Source organism: Panthera pardus, unplaced genomic scaffold (assembly GCF_024362965.1).
Source record: "Panthera pardus isolate Hobbes unplaced genomic scaffold, ASM2436296v1 HiC_scaffold_3, whole genome shotgun sequence".
NCBI lineage: Eukaryota > Metazoa > Chordata > Mammalia > Carnivora > Felidae > Panthera > Panthera pardus.
This window is the reverse complement of record NW_026526876.1, coordinates 34,989,572-35,010,398: the sequence shown is the minus strand read 5'-3', so window position 1 is coordinate 35,010,398 and position 20,827 is coordinate 34,989,572. Positions and strand designations below refer to the sequence as shown.

At 53.2% G+C, this 20,827-nt stretch overlaps 1 protein-coding gene and 1 long non-coding RNA gene across 2 annotated transcripts; one reads left to right on the top strand and one right to left on the bottom strand.

The window, feature by feature from the left end:
• Positions 1-1,067: 1,067 nt before the first annotated feature.
• Positions 1,068-15,090, top strand: RAPGEFL1 (Rap guanine nucleotide exchange factor like 1). The gene is made up of 15 exons (XM_053892833.1): positions 1,068-1,985; positions 4,804-4,882; positions 5,807-5,942; positions 6,171-6,268; positions 8,677-8,789; positions 9,034-9,201; positions 9,924-10,021; positions 10,135-10,257; positions 10,772-10,950; positions 11,037-11,127; positions 11,682-11,732; positions 12,077-12,164; positions 12,350-12,414; positions 12,819-12,873; positions 13,110-15,090. The coding sequence occupies exons 1-15, from the start codon at positions 1,466-1,468 to the stop codon at positions 13,232-13,234; spliced, it is 1,989 nt and encodes a 662-aa protein (XP_053748808.1). The 5' UTR covers positions 1,068-1,465; the 3' UTR covers positions 13,235-15,090.
• On the bottom strand, positions 9,734-12,450 carry LOC128774235 (uncharacterized). The gene is made up of 2 exons (XR_008418748.1): positions 11,121-12,450; positions 9,734-10,423 (listed from the first exon to the last, which is right to left on the bottom strand). It is a non-coding gene; the product is annotated as an uncharacterized LOC128774235 (long non-coding RNA).
• Positions 15,091-20,827: the final 5,737 nt, after the last annotated feature.

Below are 20,827 nucleotides of genomic sequence, written 5' to 3'. Positions count from 1 at the left end.
TAGGACCAGATATGCACACACGGTGACACGTGTGGAGTACACACCCTGCAGTTCAACCACCACTCCCAGCCTTTGGCATTCCTGTCCCTGCCTGGTCCCTGCACGGTAAACAGGGGTGGGGCATTGTCCAAGGAGCTTCAATCTCTCTGGAACCTGGTGCCGCTCCCCCACCTTGTTACTTTAACCTTGATGTGTTTACACTGAGTGTTTCTCTATACCCACCTCCTTCTGGGGCAGTGTATCTTTAGGGACAGAATGCTCCAGGCACAGGCATCAGGAATAAAGATCATTTAGAGTGCAAATTGGCACCACTTGCCCTACTCCATGGCTATGTCCACCCTGGAGGGGGTCTACACTAAGTGATATTGGCTGGCGTTCTGGAGCTTGTCACTCATCTCCACAGTCCTGCTTTCTCCTGCTGCCGGCTGGGTTCAGGTGCCCTTGTGCTCCTTGTCTCCTCCCCTCTGCCTCCCGTCTCTTTTCCTCACCCCAACTAGACCTGCCACAACCTGCTGCTGCTCCTTGCCTGGCTCCTACCTGCCTGCCAGCACCTGCCTCTCACAAGCCAGGCCTTCACCACCTATTGTGCCCTACCAGAAAGGGCAGATGGGCACCGCCCCCAGTGCCAATGCCAATCCACTTCAGGCCTTCCCAGCCCTTCTTATAGAAGGAAGATAAAATCACAAATATAGCAACAGAGCATAGTGTCGGGGTTGAGGGTGATGGACACCCAACCAGCAATCTTTGTAGGTCTCACCTGAGTACAAGTCCCAAGTCTGCAGGCCACAGGCCTGCCCTACTTCTTTGAAATGAAACTAAGAGCCCCTGTAAGCCCCCAAGCCAGGAATCTCTCTCCATTGCTAAATCACTCCATCACCTTTGCCCTTAATTTCTGCATCTGCTCTGAAGCCAATCCCATTCAGCCCTTCACTATTTCCCTCGCGGCCAGCCCCAGCGCCCAAGTTCAAGCCTCGCGCGGGCCAGGGGACGGGCCAGGAGGGGCAGGGGCGGGGACTGGGCGGAGACTGGAAGAGGGGGCGCGGTCTCAGTTCTGCCACCTTCCCCCCTGGCCAGGAGCGCAGCCGCCGCCGCCGCCGCCGCCGCGTCCTCTCTCAGCTTTGCGCTCCGCCCGCTGTCTCTGCCGCCGCAGCCCGGCCCAGGAGCGCAGAGCCCCGGGCACTGGCCCCGCAGCCTATCCACCCTCTGGGCCGCGTGCCAGCTGCAACCGGCATGGGGGGCCACTAACAGCGGACACTCCTTCCCTCTGGCACCTCCCCGGGCCACTGGCCACTGGACCCCGGCCAGCGAGCCTCGGGCTCCTCTGGCCCCCAGTCCGGCGCCTGGCACGGCCCTCCGCTCTGCCCCTCCGGCTCTGAGCATCGTGTCCCCGCCCCCCCCCCCCCCCCGCCCGCGCCTGGGACACCTGGGTCCTCCGGCGGCCCCAAGGAGAGGGGCGGGGGGGGGCATGAAGCCACTGGAGAAATTTTTGAAGAAGCAGACGTCGCAGCTGGCGGGGCGAACGGTGGCGGGAGGTCCCGGCGGGGGTCCGGGGAGCTGCGGTGGGCCTGGCGGGGGCGGGGGACCTGGTGGGGGCGGCGGTCCAGCCGGGGGACTGCGGCCGCTGCAGCGGCGTCAGAGCGTGTCTCGCCTGCTGCTCCCCGCTTTCCTCCGGGAGCCCCCCGCCGAGCCGGGGCTAGAGCCGCCCCCTGAAGAGGAAGGGGGCGAGCCGGCGGGGGTCGCAGAGGAGCTCGGCAGCGGGGGGCCCTGTTGGCTGCAGCTTGAGGAGGTGCCAGGGCCCGGGCCGCTCGGGGTGGGGGGACCCCTGCGCTCGCCTTCCTCGTACTCCTCTGACGAGCTGTCCCCCGGCGAGCCCCTGACTTCCCCGCCCTGGGCCCCCCTGGGCGCCCCCGAGCGGCCGGAGCATCTTCTGAACCGGGTTCTGGAGCGGCTCGCTGGAGGGGCCACCAGGGACAGCGCCGCCTCAGGTAAGTCTCCTCCATCCCGGAGTTGGGGGTTGTTACCCGGTTCTTCTTCCTTGCCCTTGGAGAGTGGGGGTGGCGCCATGGCGGGAGCCTCGGTGTGGGGCCGAGCGGTCAGCTGAAGTGGGGCAGCGGCCTAGGGGAGGAACAGACCCTTCTGCAGAAGGGAAGTGGCTGTGCCACCTTCCTCCCTGTAGCAGCCTCACCCACTGGCTGGAGAAGAAGGCGAACTCTTTCTCCGAACCTCAAGCCACCCTTCCTTTCCCCTGGACATTCTACCCACAGACTCTCATGGGTCCCTGAGGTTGACTACCTCCTTCTGTGGCCCCAAATTAAGGCCTGACACCCTAAGATGGAAGCTGCCCAGAACACACCGTGCTTCACACCCCTCACTCCAAGAGGTGCTGCCCGAGACCTGAGAGATGTTCCCGGAGTCCCTGCTTCTGTCTAGAAACACCTGAGCACAGGCTGGCCCACTCAGTGGGGCAATGCCAGACAGGCGCAAGGCCCAAGCTGCCTTTTGGCCCGGCAAAGGGATGCATTGTCCTTAGCAGCTTGAGGGGGAAGGAGGCATTCTAGTTGGGGGCTGACTCAGAAGGTGTTTGCTGGGGGAGAGGTGGCTGGGCAGACAGACAGCAGGACCCTGCAGCATGGAGGGGATTCTGAGCTCCACCAACTCCTGCCCTTCCCAAGGTAGGCCTCAGCATACGGCCTCTTTAAAAAATAATAGCCACACCCTGAGAAGCTTATTCCCTAAACGATGATACTATTTCACCACTCCCCACCAGCACCCCTACTAAGGGAACTTTGAGGAAACCGAGACCCCAAATTGCCGGTTGGTGGTGGAGGTAAAAGCCTGGTGGGTCTTTAAGTCTGCCTCTCAGTATTTCACTAAGCCCAGCAAGGTCTGAGGGTGGGGAGCCCTGGTTGAGGGCCTCAAGGTGGGGGTTTCACACTTTGCTCTCAGACCTCTGTAGGGAGCCTGGACCTAGGCATGTGGAATGGGACTCCATCCCCCACCCCCTAGATTCTTTTCAAGACCTGGGCCCTCTCCTTGGCTCAGCTGTCGTTGCCCTGGGGAGCTGACACCTTTTGGATTTAATTAGAAAAATATCAGACACACACAGCTCTCCTAACCATAACTTCCCGCCTACACCACACACCCTGTGTCTCTATGACACATTCCCTGGGGAGGCTGTGCATTGGACCAGAGCCTGGCTTGGAAGAGACAGACGCCAAACTGTAGCCCCCATAGCAGCATCTCCCCCACTCTGCCCCATGTTCCTCTTCCTTTGCTCTGGCTGAGCTCTCCTGTGAGATAGATAGGAACGATGCTGGGCATCCCTATTCCTTGTCACCATCCCTGGGGCCGGAGGTCGGGGCTGGGGCTCTCAGCCTCACTTTAAGAGCATAGCAAGGTAGCTGGGCAAAGAGGAAAAGGGAGAAACTGTCTTTCCCCTTCCACAGGGGCCTGGTGCCACACACTGTGCCTGGTCTCCCCTGGGAAAGGACTCTTGGGTTGCTTGTCATCCTATTATCTGGGCTGGCAAGCTAGATCCCCAGAGTAACTGGTTTGGGGAACCAGTTAGTAAATGAGAATTAGTTTAACCTACCACTCTGATATTCTCCAATATAACCAATGTTCTCAAGCCATCTTGGCTTTTTCCCAGGGTGTGTGGGAGGTGAGGGGGACTTACAGAAGTTATTCCCAAATCAGCCAAAGGCTCACAAACATCTAAGCAGCCCCACCGTGCTCTACCCCGACACTCTGGTTACCTCAGGCAGATCGAGAAAAGAACAAAGACTCAGGAGTCTGGGTTCCTATTCCAGCTCCAGGCAAGTCCCTCCCAACTCTGGGCCTCAGTTTCTCATTTGTGAAATGCAGTAGTTAAAATAGAGGATCTTGTGTTGGTTCTCCTCCTCCACCTTCATGGCTTGAATCAGAGGCCAGGGCATGGTGAGCCAAGGGACTCAGAAGCCTTGGTTTTGTCTGGGGGCAGTGTCTGGGGACCTGGCCCTAACCTGTCCTGGTGAGGACACCTGGCTCCCTCCCTGCGCCCTGCTTGTCTGTGTGTGCCAGGCTGCCCTGCCCCACCCCAGGGCTGGCTGCAAGTCAGGGCGACCTTGTACCTGGCTGACTGGCTGAGCCAGGCCCAGATGGGGGTGTGGAGGGGAAAAGGGTGGTGAGAGCCACTCCCCTCCACCCTTCCATCATTAACCCTTCTGTCTCTGGGCATCTGGGGGACACAGGGTTTCTTCTTAAAGGCTTTTGGGATCAAAGAGATGGCAGTCACTCCCTCTCCCTTTTAATGGGGCTGGTTCTCACCTGCCTAGTTGGAACTCAAAGTTGTTAGGTAGAGAGTAGGGAGGGCAGGAGGGATGAACACACACACACACACACACACACACACACACACACACAACACACACACACACACCACTGACTCTAACCTCAGTTTGGAAGTTCTTTTTGTCTAGAGACACTTCTGTGGTCTACCTCTTTTTTTCGGGCAGATCTCAAGTTTGCTATATTATCTGACCAGCTTCCCACATCCATTGAAGAGAAGTGGGCGTGACCAAGGGCGCCCCCTCCTTCCCTCCAGCTGCCTTGGCAGCTGCCAACCCCACCCCCGCAGCGGCTGCCCAGAACCTTCACACGTGTGCGTGCGCGCTTGTGCAGAGCATGACGGGGCAGGTGGCCAGGGCTCCAGCCTGGCTAAGGAGAACTCACTCTAGGAGGCGGCGGTGGGGGGAGGGTAGTGAGTGTCCAGTCGGGCCCTACAAGTGCCCGCCTGACATCAGTGGTGCCAATTGATCTCTACAGATATCCTGCTGGATGACATCGTCCTCACCCATTCTCTCTTCCTCCCCACGGAGAAATTTCTGCAGGAGCTACACCAGTAATATCCTTTTATGGAGCCTGCAAAAGGGGAGGTCGGGAGGAAGCCACGCCCCCTACCCAATGTGTGATGTCAGGGCCTCCACTCTTCCCTAGAAAATACACCTGGGTTTCAATTCCAGGGGTTTTACTCAGCAGCTGCGTGACCTTGGGCAGACCACTTAACCTCCTAAAGCCTCAGTTTCCTCTTCTGTAAAAAGGGGGTAAATAGCACCTGCCCTGCCTACCTATGGGGCTGCTGTGGAGATCAATCTGATAGTAGATGTGGGAGTGCTTTGGAGACTGCAGAGCCCTGTGCAAGTGTAAGGTGTTATTATTCTATTAAGAATGCCTCTCTCCCCCACTGGATTGCTGCTCTAAACATCTGGTTGCCCAGTGAGTTATTATAGGGTCCGATGTAAACATCAGGTCACGGCTGTGCTTTAGTAAGGTCTGCTAGAGACAAGCCACTGGCTGAGCTATTCATAGGGTCTCATGTAAGCATAGGGCCTCTTGCTGAGTTATTTTAGGATCTAATTGTAAATGTCAGGCCACTGAGTAGAATACCATAGGCTCTCTTAGAAACACCGGGCCTTACACTGAGGTATGGTCAGGTTTGTGGTAAGGATCATTGGCCTTTACCAGCTCCAGGTTATGGGCCAGTCAGAGGTTGGGTGGGTCTGGGTAGGGTATCCTCAAGTGAAATTCAAACAGGCAGGATGTGGTCAGATGGATGTGGTCGAGTGGATGCCATCCACACCTACTGTGAGAAAAATACCTGGGCTGAGGCATGAGGGGGTCTTGGCTCCAGGGACACCTGGATCTCCTTTCTTCTTGGCCCCAAGCCTAGAGAGCATTTGGGAGGGCTTAAGCAACCACTGCCTCTCATCTCCCTTCCCAGTTTCTTCAGGTCTCCCTGCTTGGGGCTTTTTCTTAACTAAGGGGTCAGCTTTGTTTGGGCAGGAGGCATGGAGGGCCCCGAGGGGCTGGGTCGGAAGCAAGCCTGTCTAGCCATGCTCCTTCATTTCCTGGACACCTACCAGGGGCTGCTGCAGGAGGAAGAGGGGGCCGGCCGCATCATCAAGGTGGGCCTGGGAAGAGAAGGCGGGTGAGCAGGCTATTAGCTCTGGAAGGGGACCCCTTTGAAGGAGCCATACTCCTCAAGCTGGGTACCTGGAAGAAGATGCCTGTGGGCCTTAAGTTTATACGGTCGTTCTGTGCTCCAAGGCATGGAGACCCTGCGCCAGCCCTTGCCGATAGTGATGCTTGGGATGACACGCCTGCCTTCACCTTCTCTCTCCTCTGCTCCCCAGGATCTGTACCTGCTGATTATGAAGGATGAGTCCCTTTACCAGGACCTTCGAGAGGACACACTGAGGCTGCACCAGCTTGTGGAAACAGTGGAGCTAAAGTGAGGGGAATGGGTTGGGGGGAGGGGACAGGACAGAAGTCCCCTTGTTCCTCTATCACAGGGACTGCCTCTGGCCTTTTGACTCCAATGCGGTTTTAGTTTTCAGCCCCTTTCTCTTGCTGGAGGGTAGCACAAAGCACGGCCTCCAGTGGCTTCCTTGTCTGTTGTCCCATCCGTTTCTTTGTTGATCCAGTGGTGTACTGGTACATATTTAACAACCAGCACATCAGGGTCAAAAAAGCCCTGATTTGTAGCTTTTGCTGATTCCCATGGTGTAAATTCTTTCACTGGCTGCTTTAAAGCAACCAACGTGATGTCACCGAATGTGAAGTTGGGCAGAGAAGAGAGGAGCAGTAGCAGGGCTTAGGTAGGATTTTCACCACACAAATACAAGAGAGGTAAATAACCTCAGAAGCACAGACAATAGCAAAATGTAGTAAAACAGGCCACTACCTTTTGTGGTAATAATTTGGCTAGAGGTTTATAAAACTTTTTTTTTAATGGCTTTTTAAAAGGCAGTAGGCAGAATCGCCCCCAAATTTCACAATCCGCTGTCATGAGCCAACGTGAGCCCACTTCAGGACTCCATTGCATCCATCCATCCATCTGTCCGTCTGTCCATCCATCCCTTGGACCACTTCAGTTTCTCTCCAGTCCATCCCTACCGCCACAACCCCCGTTTAGGCCTCATTATCTCTCACCTGGAGTATCGCCACAGCCTCCTGTCCAGGGCTTCAGCTTATGGTCTTGTGTCCTCTCCTTTCTTCCTCCTCCTCCTCCTCCTCCTCCTCTTCTTCTTCTTCTTCTTCTTCTTCTAAATTTTATTAATTTTTAAAAATATTTATTTATTTTGAGAGAGAGACAGAGACAGAGTGAGAGCGGGGGAGGAACAGAGAGAGGGGCGGTTGGCGGGGCAGTGGGGGGGGGGGGGGGCGGGGTGGAGGGCGGGACAGAGGATCCTAAGCGGGCTCTGTGCTGACAGCAGAAAGCCCAATGCAGGGCTCAAACTCATGAACCTTGAGATCATGACCTGAACTGAAGTCAGACGCTTAACCCACTGAGCCACCCAGGTACCCTGTGTCCTCTCCCTTCTTATGCTGACACCAGAGAGATCTTTCCAGTTTGATGACATCGTGCTCCTATTCCAAAAACATCCTCGGCTCCCAATTGCCTATAAGACAAAATTGCAACATCCTTGCACAGTGTTCAATGAACGCCCTTGCTTTTCTGCCTTCTGCCAATGCTTCCCACCTCATTTCCCAGCCCCCATGACACTCCCTATACACCCCTGAACTCCTGGGCTCTCCCATTTTCCTACCATCATTTACGTGGTCCACTCCAGAAGGACTCCCCCATACCCACTTCTCTTTCTGTTGTCCTTCAAGGCCCAAGTCAGGTGCCATCTTTTTTTTTTTTTTAATGTTTATTCATTTTTTTGAGAGAGAGAAAGCGTACGCGCCAGCACGAATGGGGGAGGGGCAGAGAGAGAGGGGGACAGCGGATCTGAGGTGGGCTCTGAGCTAACAGCAGCGAGCCCGATGTAAGGCTCAAACTCACGAACCATGAGATCATGACCTGAGCCGAAGTCAGATGCTTAACCGACTGAACCACCCAGGTGTCCCTCAAATGCCATCTTCTTGTTTTTTTTTTTAATTTTTAAAAATGTTTTTATTATTTTAATTTTTGAGAGAGAGACAGAGCACGAGCAGGGGAGGGGCAGAGAAAACAGGGGACAGAGGATCCCAAACAGGCTCGAACCCATGAACCATAAGATCATGACTTGAGCCGAAGTCGGACGCTTAACTGACTGAGCCACCCAGGCAACCCAAATGCCATCTTGTTGATGAAAGTTCTCCCTGCCTCATACCAACAGAACTCTCCTTGTACCTTTGTTATATCACCTAACACCTCCTGCCTCGTGTTAGAAGTAGCTGTATACACATCTGTCTCCTCCCAGGCTGTGAAGTTCTTGTCAGCAAAATTCAGCAAACAGCAGATGACCTACACCTATCATGTGCCAAGTAGTGTGCTAGGCCTGTGGGGTGAAAAAAAAATTTCAGGAAGAACTAAGCCCAGCCTTCAAACGCTCTCAGTCTTGTAGAAGAGATAAGATACGAACGTAAACAAATATTAGCCCAGTGTCCTACGGCAGTTAAAGCCGAAAAGTGACCTTTCCTGGTGGGTGGGGTAGATCAGAGAAGAATTCATGAAAGAGGTGGCATTTGATCTGGGTCACTTGGACTGTTGTCCCATGCTGTTCATTGTCTCTCTTCTGACCTCCTTCATCACTTTCTGAACCTGGTACTGGTGCATCCTTGACTCAGTTCTGATGTCCCTGCTTGATGTTGCCTGCCTGGCGCTCCATATGCCTGGCAGGACTTCCTGACGCCCAGCTGTGTCCATGTCAGGATCCCAGAGGAAAGCCAGCCGCCCAGCAAGCAGGTGAAGCCACTGTTCCGCCACTTCCGCCGGATAGACTCTTGTCTGCAGACCCGAGTGGCCTTCCGGGGCTCTGATGAGAGTGAGTGGGGGCACTAAGAGGGGCAGAGCTTCCAGGGTGGCTCAGAGGGCCCTCTGGGGTCTCTGGATTTGGGGCATTCTCCTTGTGTTGTAGAACCTGTCCTGTTTCCAGCATCTTTTTCAGAAGCCAATCAATTTAGGGTTAGGGGTGAGATGGGATGGGGAACAGAGGTGCCCTGGAGGGGACGATGCCAGCACTGCCATTCTGCCTTCTAATGAAAACCCACCTTCCTGTCTCTGCCCAGTCTTCTGCCGGGTCTACATGCCTGACCACTCTTACGTGACCATACGCAGCCGCCTCTCAGCGTCAGTGCAGGACATTCTGGGTTCTGTGACAGAGAAATTGCAGTACTCAGAGGAGCCTGCAGGGCGTGAGGACTCGCTCATCCTGGTAGCTGTGGCTTCCTCCGGAGGTGAGGCTCAGGAAGAGCTGGGCTGAGGGGTGGGTGAGGGGGGGAGCAGGCAGGAGAGGAGAAACTCACCTGCCCAGGGCTCTGGGGCATGGCTAAAGACAAATTCTAGGCCCTGGCTACTTGAAGTGTGGTCCTGGGGCCAGCCACATGAGCATCACCTGGGAGCTTATTAAAACTGCAGCACCTCAGACCCCACCAGACCTGCTGACTCAGAATGAGCATTTTAACAAGATTCCCAGGTGATTCCTATGCACATTAAAGTTTGGAAAGCACTGGCCCAAGACACTTGGATTCTGATCTAGGTGCTTGCCTCTTACTCATCTTGGGATCTGGTTCTTTAACCTCCTGGAGGCTACGTTTTTGAGGCTAAAACACAGGGTGGGCCTCCAATCCCTGTGGGAAGGCAGAGAGCCTGCAATGTAGCCAGAATCCTATTTTCCTCTGAGGCAAGGGAAAAAATATTCCAGTATCATGGGGATGATAGAATTGACAGAAGAGCTGTGGAAGAATGTTGGGGGGTAAAAGAAGGTGATGAATGCCGAGGAAATCATTATTTGAAAATTTCAGATGAATGTGGCACAAACTGGTGATAACAGCAGTCCCATTCGTCTAGAATGTGTCCATGCAGGGTTAGGAGTTTCTAGACGGGATGGCGACAGTGGCTGGGGTGTGTGAGGGTGCAGATAGTCAGGGCTGAGGCAGAACAGCTCGTTCTCCTGCAGAGAAGGTCCTTCTCCAGCCGACTGAAGACTGTGTCTTCACCACGCTGGGCATCAACAGTCACCTGTTTGCCTGCACCCGCGACAGCTATGAGGCGCTGGTAAGAACTCCGTCACAAGGCGTTGGCTGGGAGTGAGGGCCCAGAGGGACTATGGGGCAGAAACTCACAAGCCCAGAGTGGAGCCCAGCCCCTGTGTCCCTGCCTGTCACCAGATGCCCCTCCCCGAGGAGATCCAGGTCTCCCCTGGAGACACAGAGATCCACCGAGTGGAGCCTGAGGACGTCGCCAACCACCTTACTGCCTTCCACTGGGAGCTGTTTCGATGTGTGCACGAGGTGGGGACTGAAGGCGGTGCTGGGCTGGGGGCCTGGAGGGAGAAATGTGCCAACGTGGGGTCCTGGAGACGGGCCATGTGTGCAGCTGAACTTTGCATTAGAAGGTGGCTGGCGGGGTGCCCTCGGGCAATTCACCCCCAGACCCTCTAAGCCTTACGTCTCCAATCTGAAAAAAGCAGCAAAGTGAGAGTCCTTAGTAAAGTGGGTCTAACCAGATAAGGTATCTTTAAAATATTCTCTACTAAAGAGAGAAATTAAGGCAGTGACGATACTGTCTATCAGATGGTTCGAGGACCTGGCACCAAATAAGCGCTCAGTAGATGGGAGAGTATTATTAATGGTGCTTCCCCTCTTCCCCCATTTCTGTTGCATCCCGTCTTGTCCCGGCTTCTTCTATTTTCCACCCCTCCTACCCCTGCCCTCCTGCCTTTGCCTCCTCGGGTCCACTCCGCCTCCCGCCCACGCACACCCCCCACGCCCCGGCGGCCCCTCCGCCACGCTGACGTGGGTGCAGCTGGAATTCGTGGACTACGTGTTCCACGGGGAGCGCGGCCGCCGGGAGACGGCCAACCTGGAGCTGCTGCTGCAGCGCTGCAGCGAGGTCACGCACTGGGTGGCCACCGAGGTGTTGCTGTGCGAGGCCCCGGGCAAGCGCGCGCAGCTGCTGAAGAAGTTCCTCAAGATCGCGGCCATGTGAGTGCGGCCAGCCCGCGGAGGGGGAGCGCGGAGACCACCCCCTTCCCCCCACCTCGCGCTGACCTCTCCTCCCACCCCCGCAGCTGCAAGCAGAACCAGGACCTGCTGTCCTTCTACGCCGTGGTCATGGGGCTGGACAACGCCGCTGTCAGCCGCCTGCGGCTCACCTGGGAGGTGATGCATGGCTGCCCTTTCCTCTCCTCCCGCCTGGGCTGGCCCGGCTCGGGGGATCTTGGCCTGCCGGGCTCACCCCGGTGCTGCCTCCCGCGGTGCGGCTGGCCCTTAGGGAGCCTTTGTGCCAGGCGGAAGGAGGCGCCCTCTTCTGGCAGATCCAGGCCCGGGGCACGCCGCTAGGTTAATGCACCCTGTCCTTGTGCAAATTAGTAAAAAGACGGAATCCCCGCCGGAGAGGGGGGCAGGCAGCCCAGGCCAGGTCTCAGACTTGGATGCTGGATTCCAGCCAGCGCTCAGTGAGGCCCCTTGTGCGTGGCAGTGCCAACGCAGAGGCTCGAATTCCCCAGAATAATTCATTCCTCCGGGCTGCTTCAAGCTCCCCAGACCTCACTACGGGCTGATTCTATTTCCCTACCCACCAGACCAGCTTGTCAGTCCCTTGCAAGATAGCCGGGCCCTTTCCCCCTCTGACACCTGGGGATTAGCCAGAGCTGCCCTGAAACGCAAGGAGCTCCAGTCTGACATTCCTTCTCCTTCCTTCAAACTCTCTGCAGAAGCTGCCCGGGAAATTCAAGAATTTGTTCCGCAAATTTGAGAACCTGACAGTGAGTGGGTTCAGCTCTTTTATCTGCCCCTGGGCTTGCACCCCAGAGACCCTCTGTTCCCACAAACCTTCCTCCTCAAGCTTGCCTTTAAGGTTTTTAGTGCCCAAGACCCTTCCCCTGGCATGCTGGGAGGGGGAAGGGTGGGTGGATTGCTGCCCTGTTTGCCTTGGAGGTGAGGGGAGGACAGTCAAGCTCCTCCCCATCTCACCCCCAGCTAGACACCCATACATACCTCTCTCTGATCAGAGATGGATCTAGGGCAGGGGGATGAGGGAGGAGTAGGGGGCATCTTTGAGGTACACTGGGACTATGTGTCCCCTAACCTCTCTTCTGCGGAATGCCAGGACCCCTGCAGGAACCACAAAAGCTACCGAGAAGTCATCTCCAAGATGAAACCTCCTGTGATTCCCTTTGTGCCTCTGATCCTCAAAGGTGAGAGTCAATCCCATGCTCTTCTGGCCACAGTCTCTGTGCCCCAGTTCCGGCTATCAACCACTGTCACTTAGCTCTGAATGCCCACTGGAGAGGAGCCCCGCACTGAGGGGTCGTGGGGGAGGGGAAGGGCCCTTTGGACCTCCTCTCTTCTTCCTCACATTTGCTTCTCTTCCCTCCCCTAGACCTGACTTTCCTGCATGAGGGGAGTAAGACTCTTGTCGATGGTTTGGTGAACATTGAGAAGCTGGTGAGTGGTACGGCCTACCCTGGCCCGGGAGCAGGGGCTGGCATCCTTCCCCCCACCCCCAGCCCCCTCCCCGCATCCTGGCAGCCCCCTAAAGACAGCAACCTTCCTTCTTGGTGCCCAGCTTGCCTGACAGACTCCTGACCGTCCCTGCTGCCATTGCTGTGGCAACACGCCCACAGGCCACAAAGCTGACAGGGAGCTGGGGGGGGGGGGGGCGGGCAACTCTACCTTCCCTCACCGGCCCCATTACACCCCTTCTTTGGTTCTTCAGAGACCCTCCAGAATTAGACCCTGGAGGGAGTGGAATCAAACCAGCAGAGTTGGAGAATAGACCAGGGGGAGCATAAGAGGGGGGGAGCATCTTTCTGTACCCTTTTTAGGGCTCATTTCTTGTCATCTCCCAGCATTCAGTGGCTGAAAAGGTGAGGACAATCCGCAAATACCGGAGCCGGCCCCTTTGTGAGTACCCAGGCTTCTAAGAGCTTTACAGGTAGAGCTTTGACTGAGCGGGAGGATTCCGGGAGGAGACCGTCCTCAATTCTTTATTTCCTTAAACTTGTCAGCTCTCCATCCTCTCTTTGGCCTCTCTAGGGACCCTCCTGTCCCAATCCACACCCCTCTTCTCTGGCTGGTAGGCATGTAGAGCAAGAAGGGAGGCTGGGAGCCTGAAGGCCTCTCTCTTGTCACACCTCCAGGCCTGGATATGGAGGCATCCCCCCATCACCTGCAGACCAAGGCCTATGTGCGCCAGTTCCAGGTCATCGACAACCAGAACCTCCTCTTCGAGCTCTCCTACAAGCTGGAGGCTAATAGTCAGTGAGAACAGAGGTTCTGGTCAGTGCCCCACCAGGGTCCTTGGGCACCTGGCACTCAAGCACTTTGCACGCTATCCCAACCCACCTCTGACATCTTTCCCTTGGAGCAACTTCCTGCCCCTCAGGAAAGAGTCGGATGGACTTACCACTGGGCTCATAAGCCTGTTCATCCTGCTGAAGTCCTCTCCCCCTTGCTCCTTCAAGCCAAAACCGCACTCTGCTGGGTCCTGCCCTCGCAGGGATGGGGGGCAGAACACTCCTTCCTCTGCCCCCTCTCATTGAGGTCTGTTCCAGAGATGGAGCTTCCAACCTCCTCCTCCCACGCAGACAGGAAAGCTGCCCACGTTGTCTGTGAGACAGAGCGGAACTGTGGAAGGGATTGGCAGCCTTCCTCTCCACCCGTGGCCGGCTTCTCCCTGGTCAGGGCTGGGACCCCTGGATGCACCCCTCCTGGAATATTATATTGCCCTTGTGTCTGTGTGTGTGTGTGTGCGCGCGCGCGTGTGTGTGTGCACCTGTCCCCTTTAAGAAGCAGCAGCGCATCTGTAACTGAGGGAGGGTGTTGTGTGTAGCAGGGGTCCTTCTGTTTGGTGCTACCCTGGTCTACTTGGCCCTGTGATGGTGCGGGGTGCTGTCCCCACCCCCACCACTCCCTGCTCAGCTCCTTGTGCTGCCCCATGTGCCCAAGCCTGTGGGTGAAGCTGCTCGTGGGGCAGGGGGCAGCAGCGAGGGGGAAGGGGTTACCTGTCAGCCCTTGGGAGTCCTCCACTCACGCCTCCCCAAGGTCTCTGGGTGGGCTCTGGTGAGAGGGTAAGAGATGCTCAGGGAAACACAGGCCTAAGCTGCCTACAGGACACTCCCTCTGCATTGCGGGGTGGGACGTGGTGGTATCAGGAGTTGGGGGTGTTTACTGCCCACACTCCTTCTTTTGGGGTGTCTTACTGCTAAGAAGGGAGCTGTCAGCCCCCTCCTTCTGGCTCTTCTGAGGGACACCAACAACATGGTCTCTATCCTCCTCCCTGTGTTGACTCCCCCTTGGTCCTCCCCATCAGAGCTGGGGTGGGACAGACCCCTGTCCCTGGGCAGGTAGCCCACAGAAGTGAGGGGAGGGAATGGCTGAGACCGTAAAGGCCACACTGGACTGTGGTGATGCCTTTAATACCTCTCTGTCTCCCCTCCCTCTCCCACACGGGCCTCCAGGGCTGAGGGGCGCAGGGCTCCTGGCAGCTACCGGGTGAGGTTCCCTGGCACAGCCTCACCCTCCTTTCTGGCGCCACCTCTTTCTCTTCTGAAGAGGCAGCAGCAGCAACAGCAAAAACAGCTGCTGCTCCTGCTCTGAGGCTGTATATATTTTTTACCAAAAGCTCTGGAATTGTAAATTTATTTTTTAAAACTCAAAGAGGGAAAGAGCCTTGTATCATATGTAAACATTGTATCATAGGTTATGTTGTACAGTCCCTTTTATACAGTGGTCTGTCTCGTTCCTGCCACAAAAGATGTCTATGGACCCCTCATCCCCCATATATACACTGGCACTGTGTCCCACCGCCTCCATCCCCCAAGGACGGTGACCATAGGCCCCCCTCCCGCTCCCTGCTTCCTCCCTGCAGTTTAACACGCGCCCTCCTCTCCCTGGGCCGCCCTCCTCCTGACCCCACGCAGCAGCCTTCTCTCGAAGCTCCCACAACCCTCCTCAAGCACTGGGGCCCACTGGTCCAGTCTTAGCTGCTTCCTGCCCCCAGCCGTGATGCCTGCCCCGCTGCTCCCCAGCTTTGCCAGAGTGAACCGTGTGTACCGTACAGGCTCGGTTGTCTGCAGAAGCCGCTGGCTGGAGAAAAAGCTGATAAAGTCTATGAATCAAGCTGCTTGCTGTTCTCCACTCTGTTTCTCTGAGGGAGAGGGTGAGGGAGGGGAGAGGGGACCGCCTCTCAGTGTGCTGGGCCCCTCAGCAGGGCTGTTCTCAGTCTGGAAAGTCTGGAAAGACTTTTAAAATGTGGATGAGGGAAAAGTGCCAGCCTCTTAAGACTTGCCACATAGTGTCTGGAACTTGGAAGAGTGGAAGTTTGAGTTCTTCCATGTTCCAGGTGCCCTAGACGTGGGATCTTGTTAAATTCTACCACCATAAGGTGGAAGATGGAATCCTAGCATAAGGTCCAAGTTACAGGCGAGCGAGGGGGCAGAACTGGGCCCCTAACTCAGATCTGTCACTGCAGACAGCATGCATGCACATTCCCCCAGCCGCTACCCAGACAGCACATGCCATTCACACAACCAGTGTCTGCCAGTTATACTAGGATGGGGGGCATCTAGAGCCTTAGTGCTCTAAGGATGGCCTAAGCTCCAGCAGATGACATATTCAGACAGCTACCCATGAGTCCTTGGCCTTCCCTTGGCCCACATCTGTTATTCCCTCTCTCCTGCATCTTAGAAAACGGTCCTCTCATCCACCCAGGTTTTCAAGGCAAGGATGCAGGCCTCGCCCTGATGCCTCCTTCTCATCCCTCCCTCACTCATCAACCAGTCTCTCCTGCTACAATTCCAGGACACGTCCTGATTGATCCACTTCTCTGACTCCTCTATTACCATCTAGTGCAAACCATTTGTGGGTCTTGACCCACACTAGCCTCCTGTCTGGTGTCTCAGCTTCCTCTGCCCAACCCAACCCTAATCCCACCACTTGGTTCTCAGAGTGCAGCCAGGTTGCTCTGCTAAAAACCTGCATCAGATCATGAATGACTACACTTTTAAAAAGTGGTAATACCAGTATCAGCAAGGGTGTGGAGCAACTGGAACCTTTATATGCTGTTGGTGGGGAGTGTGAATTGGCACAGCTACTTTGGAAACCTGCTTGGCAGTGCTTACAAAGACTAAATGTACACCTAACCTATGACCTAGAATTTCCACTCCCAAGAGAAATCAGTGCTTGATGTCCAGTGAAAGACACATCCAACAGTGATCAATAGCAGTTTTATTAATGACCGTGAAACTGGAAGAAGCCAGAATGTCCTTCAGCAGGTGAATGGATAAATCAATTGCGGTATACTATTACAACGGAATACTACGTAGCAATAAAAAAGAACAACTACAACCTGCATGAAGGAGCCTCACTCACAGATGTAATGCTGAGTAAAAGAAGCCACACACATAAGACTACAAACGGTAGGATTCCACTTAAGAGAAATTCAAGAATAGACCCAATTAATCTATGGGGATAGAAGTAAAAATAGTGGTTACTTGATGGGGATGGGAGAGAGTATTGACTGGGAAGGGGCATGAGGAAGCCCTTTGTGGTGATAAAAATGTTTTATATTTTTAAAAATTTAAATTTATTTATTTTGAGAGAGGCAGAGACAGTGCACGTGGGGGAGGGGCAGAGAGAAAGGGAGACAGAGAATCCCAAGCAGGCTCTGCAGTGTCAGCGTGGAGTCCAGTGTGGGCTTGAACCCACAAAACCATGAGATCGTGACCTGAGCTGAAACCAAGAGTCGGACACTTAACTGACTGAGCTACCCAGGCGCTCCAAGAATGTTCTGTATCTTGACCTGGGGGGTGGTTATGTGTGTGTGTTCACTCAATTGTGAGATTTAGGCAATAACTGTAGGTTTGTTACATCTCGGCTAAAACAATTCAGATTGTAACACTCCTGTTTCCAATAACGCATTAAGAATCAAAATTCTCCCTCTCCGACCCCATCTCCTGCCCCCTCTCCTCTTACCCCACTGCAGCCACACTGACTGCTTTACTGTTCCTTAAAAACCCTAAGACTCATTCCCGTCTCAGGGAATCACCTTTGCTCTTCTCCGAGCCTTTCCTGACCACTCTGTTTCCATCTCACCCACCCCCACTCTGTCCCCTACCCCCTGTATAGTCAAGGCACTCATCACTCCCTGACATCATATATATTCTCTGTGTATTTTCTTTGCGCCCACTCCCCTACAAGGATGTTAGCTCCATGAGTGTCTTGTTTGCTATCCAGAGCCAAGAACAGTACCTGGCACAGAGAAGACGCTCAATACATATTTGCTGAATTAATAAATTAGGTTGGTTGAAATAGGAGCAGTAAGAGTGGACAGAACACAAGATGATAAATGCTCTAGGAATTGAGCTAAAGAGATTCACTACTGGTCTGAGGATGGGGGGGGGGGAGGTAGTGGTGGGGACAATAAAAGAAAACTTCTTGAGAATGATGACTTAGGCCTTGAAGCAGGTTTGATGGCCAAAGTGCAAAAGTGGGAAGTCAGGGATGAGGCACTGGGAGGCACTGAGAGCTGCCTCTGCCCTGCTGGACTGGTTACAAGGGAAGCCAGACATATGGGGGCTGGACAGGTTCTGCCCTCTTTAAAGGGTACTGGTCGCACCCTCAAGGACTCCATGCCCTGGTGCAGGATCATAGGGACCAGTCCTTTCTGTCCCTGCTCTTCTACCCCCAGGGAGGGCAGAGAAAGTGGTGTGGGCTATTCTCCTTATCCCCATCTTGGCCACCTCCAGAGCCATCAGTCATCTGCTCTCTTTCAGGGGTGATGATAAGAACTGACACTTGGAACGGTGTCCTTTGCCACTCACTGTGCTTGACTTTATGTGCCTTCTCTCAATTAATCTTCCCAACAAATAGGTTGGCTCTATCAGCGTCACTTTCCAGATGAGAACCAAGGTCATGAGAAGTTTAGCATCACAGGCACAGAAAGGCCAAGTCACAGCTAGCAAGAATTTGAATCCAGTTATTCTGACTCCGGAGACCACAGTTTAAGCTCTGCACAATCCCCAGAGCTTGAATAACTGAGAAATGGTCATCTTGCACTCATCAGGGCTGCAGTGGCCACTTGACTGGAGCTGGGTGACTGGGGTGTGGGGGACATATATCCTTTCTGGTCCCTTCCTCACCCTGTCTGAATTCTGCTTCCTTGTGGGGAGAGTGGCCGAGACAAGAGACGTGGCCAAGGTCTACTGTGGACTGAGAGGGGAGAGGACGAACTTACTTAGTAGCATTGCACATCGTAGGCTGGTCTAGCAGTGAACAAAAGGGTGAAAATGATTTGGAGTGGTCACAAGACCAGCATGAGATGCCCTCTTGAGGAGGTGTAGAGAGAGGAGTGAAGAATTTCAACAGTGCCCTTTGAATCCACTAGGTGTCACCACCGATTTCTTTCTCCTGAAGCTTGGGGCTAGGAGGAGGGTAGAACATTTCTTGGGGTGTACTGAATCTCTCACATGGTTGGTCTATCCCCAGGCATGAGTCAGAAGTTTGACCAGAATAGCTTGTATCTTTCATGCTCCTCTTTCTGCTGACTCTTTCCCACTTAGCATTTAAACCCTCTCATCTCCCCATTTTTAAAAAAATTTTTTTTTTTTTAACGTTTATTTATTTTTGAGACCGAGAGAGACAGAGCATGAACGGGGGAGGGTCAGAGAGAGGGAGACACAGAATCTGAAACAGGCTCCAGGCTCTGAGCTGTCAGCACAGAGCCTGACGCGGGGCTCGAACTCATGGACCGCGAGATCATGACCTGAGCCGAAGTCGGCCGCTTAACCAGCTGAGCCACCCAGGCACCCCTCGTCTCCCCATTTTTAAAAAGCACTCTCTTGACCCTACGTGCTTGCTCCAGCTTATTCCCTCTCTTACTTGGCAGTTCAAGGCCAAACTGCTGCAAAGGATGGTCTCCACCTCCTCATCTCCCATTCCTTCCTTTTTTATTTTGTCTTGTTTCCCCAACTTTCCATCATGAATCATCTTAAACACAGAAAAGTTTAAAGATTAGTACAGTGAATAGCCTTGAAACTTTCTAGATTCTACAATTACCATTTTGCTAATTGGCTTTTGTTGTCTCTTTCCCACTTCCTCTCCCTTTCTCTCTACACACACACACACACACACACACACACACACACACGCTTTCTTTTGCCAAGCTACTTGAAAGTAAGTTGCAAACATTAATATCATTTCACTCCTAAAAGCCTCAGTGGAAACTTCCTAAGAATAAGGACAATTTCCCGCATATCCACCACAGCATTATCACACCTAAGAAAGCCAGCAGTAGTTCTCAGATATCATCTAATATTCAGTCTCTATTTGATTTTCCCAGGTTGTCTGAAAAATCTCTTTTTAAAAACCTAAAAAAAAGAGGGGTGCCTGGCTGGCTCAGTCAGTAGAGCATGGGACTCTTAATCTCAAGGTTGTGAGTTCAAGCCCCACATTGGGTGTAGAACTTACCAAAACAAAACACTTAAAAAAAGAAATCCTGGAGGTGCCTAGCTGGCTCAGTCAGTGGGGCATGTGACTCTTGGTCTTGGGGTCATGAGTTCAAGCCCCACGTTGGGGCTAGAGATTACTTAAAAACTTTTTTTAATTAAATCTAAATCTTTTTTCTTTTTTTTTTAAGGTGGGGGGATTCTGATCCAATCAAGGCCCAGCAGTGCATTGGGTTCTTATATCTCGTTTCTTTTAATTTAAAACAGCTCTTTTCTTTTTTTCCAACAACATTGACTTTTCAAAGTCTAGGAGAGATGTCTTGTAAAATGTCCCAGATTCTTGACTTCTCTGTTTCCCCATGCTCTTGTTCCCTTATACTTTCATCCCCTCTAATGTAATTTACATTTTTCTAGTAGTTACACTTAAAAAGTAAGAACAGGCAAATTAATTTCAATAATATATTCTATTTAACTCAATATATACAAAACAATGTTATTTTAACATGTAATTGATATGAAAATACTGAGCTATTTTACTTTTTTTATATTAAGTCTTTGAAACCTGGTGTTAATTTTATATTTAACAGCATATGTCAAGCTAGACTAGTCACATTTTAATTGTTTAATAGCTACAAGTGGCTAGTGGCTCCCAAATTGGACAATTTAGCTCCCAAATTAGCGAACATTCCTTATAGTGGTTTTCTGGAGCTTAAATATTCTAGAAAAAAATACTTTTTAAAAAAAGTTTATTTATTTATTTGGGGGTGGGGGAAGGAGCAGGGAGAGAGGGAGGGAGAGAGAGAGAGAGAGAGAGAGAGACAGAGAGAGACAGAGAGAGCCCCAATAGGCTCCACGCTCAGCACAAAGCCTGACGCAGGGCTTAATCCCACAAACCGCAAGATCATAACCTGAGCCCAGATCAAGAGTTGGATGCTCAATCCACTGAGCCACCCAGGCACCCGTAGAGAAGAATACTTTATAGGTGATGCTGTTAATACCATTGTACCGGGAGGCAAATAACGTCAGGTTGGTTCCTATCAGTGATGGCTGAGTTTGTCCAGGAGGGATTGCCAGATCTCTCCATGAAAAAGATAATATATTTCTTCTCTTTGTTGTATGTGGTGATTTTTGCATCTTGTAAATATCCTATTTATCTCAATCATTCTTTCCTGCTAAAAAATTATGTTTAAATGTGTAATTTTTCGATCACGCAAAAAGTTTAAAGACTAATGTAATGAACACCCATGTCTCCACCATCCAGTTTAGGAAATAAAACCTGACCCTGCAGCTGGGGTCCCCGGTGCCTGTCCCCAGCCACGTCTCCTTCCTTTCTCCCCAGAGACAACCGCTTTCCTAAGTGTGGTATCATTTCCCTGTATTTCCATAAATATTCACTGTGTATGTATACATCT

Coding starts and splice junctions, on each gene's coding strand:
- RAPGEFL1 (XM_053892833.1), top strand. CDS start 1,466: ATGAAGCCACTGGAGAAATTTTTGAAGAAGCAGACGTCGCAGCTGGCG. Junction 10,022..10,134: donor GCGACAGCTATGAGGCGCTG/GTAAGAACTCCG, acceptor GCCTGTCACCAG/ATGCCCCTCCCCGAGGAGAT. Junction 12,165..12,349: donor TGTGCCTCTGATCCTCAAAG/GTGAGAGTCAAT, acceptor TCCCTCCCCTAG/ACCTGACTTTCCTGCATGAG.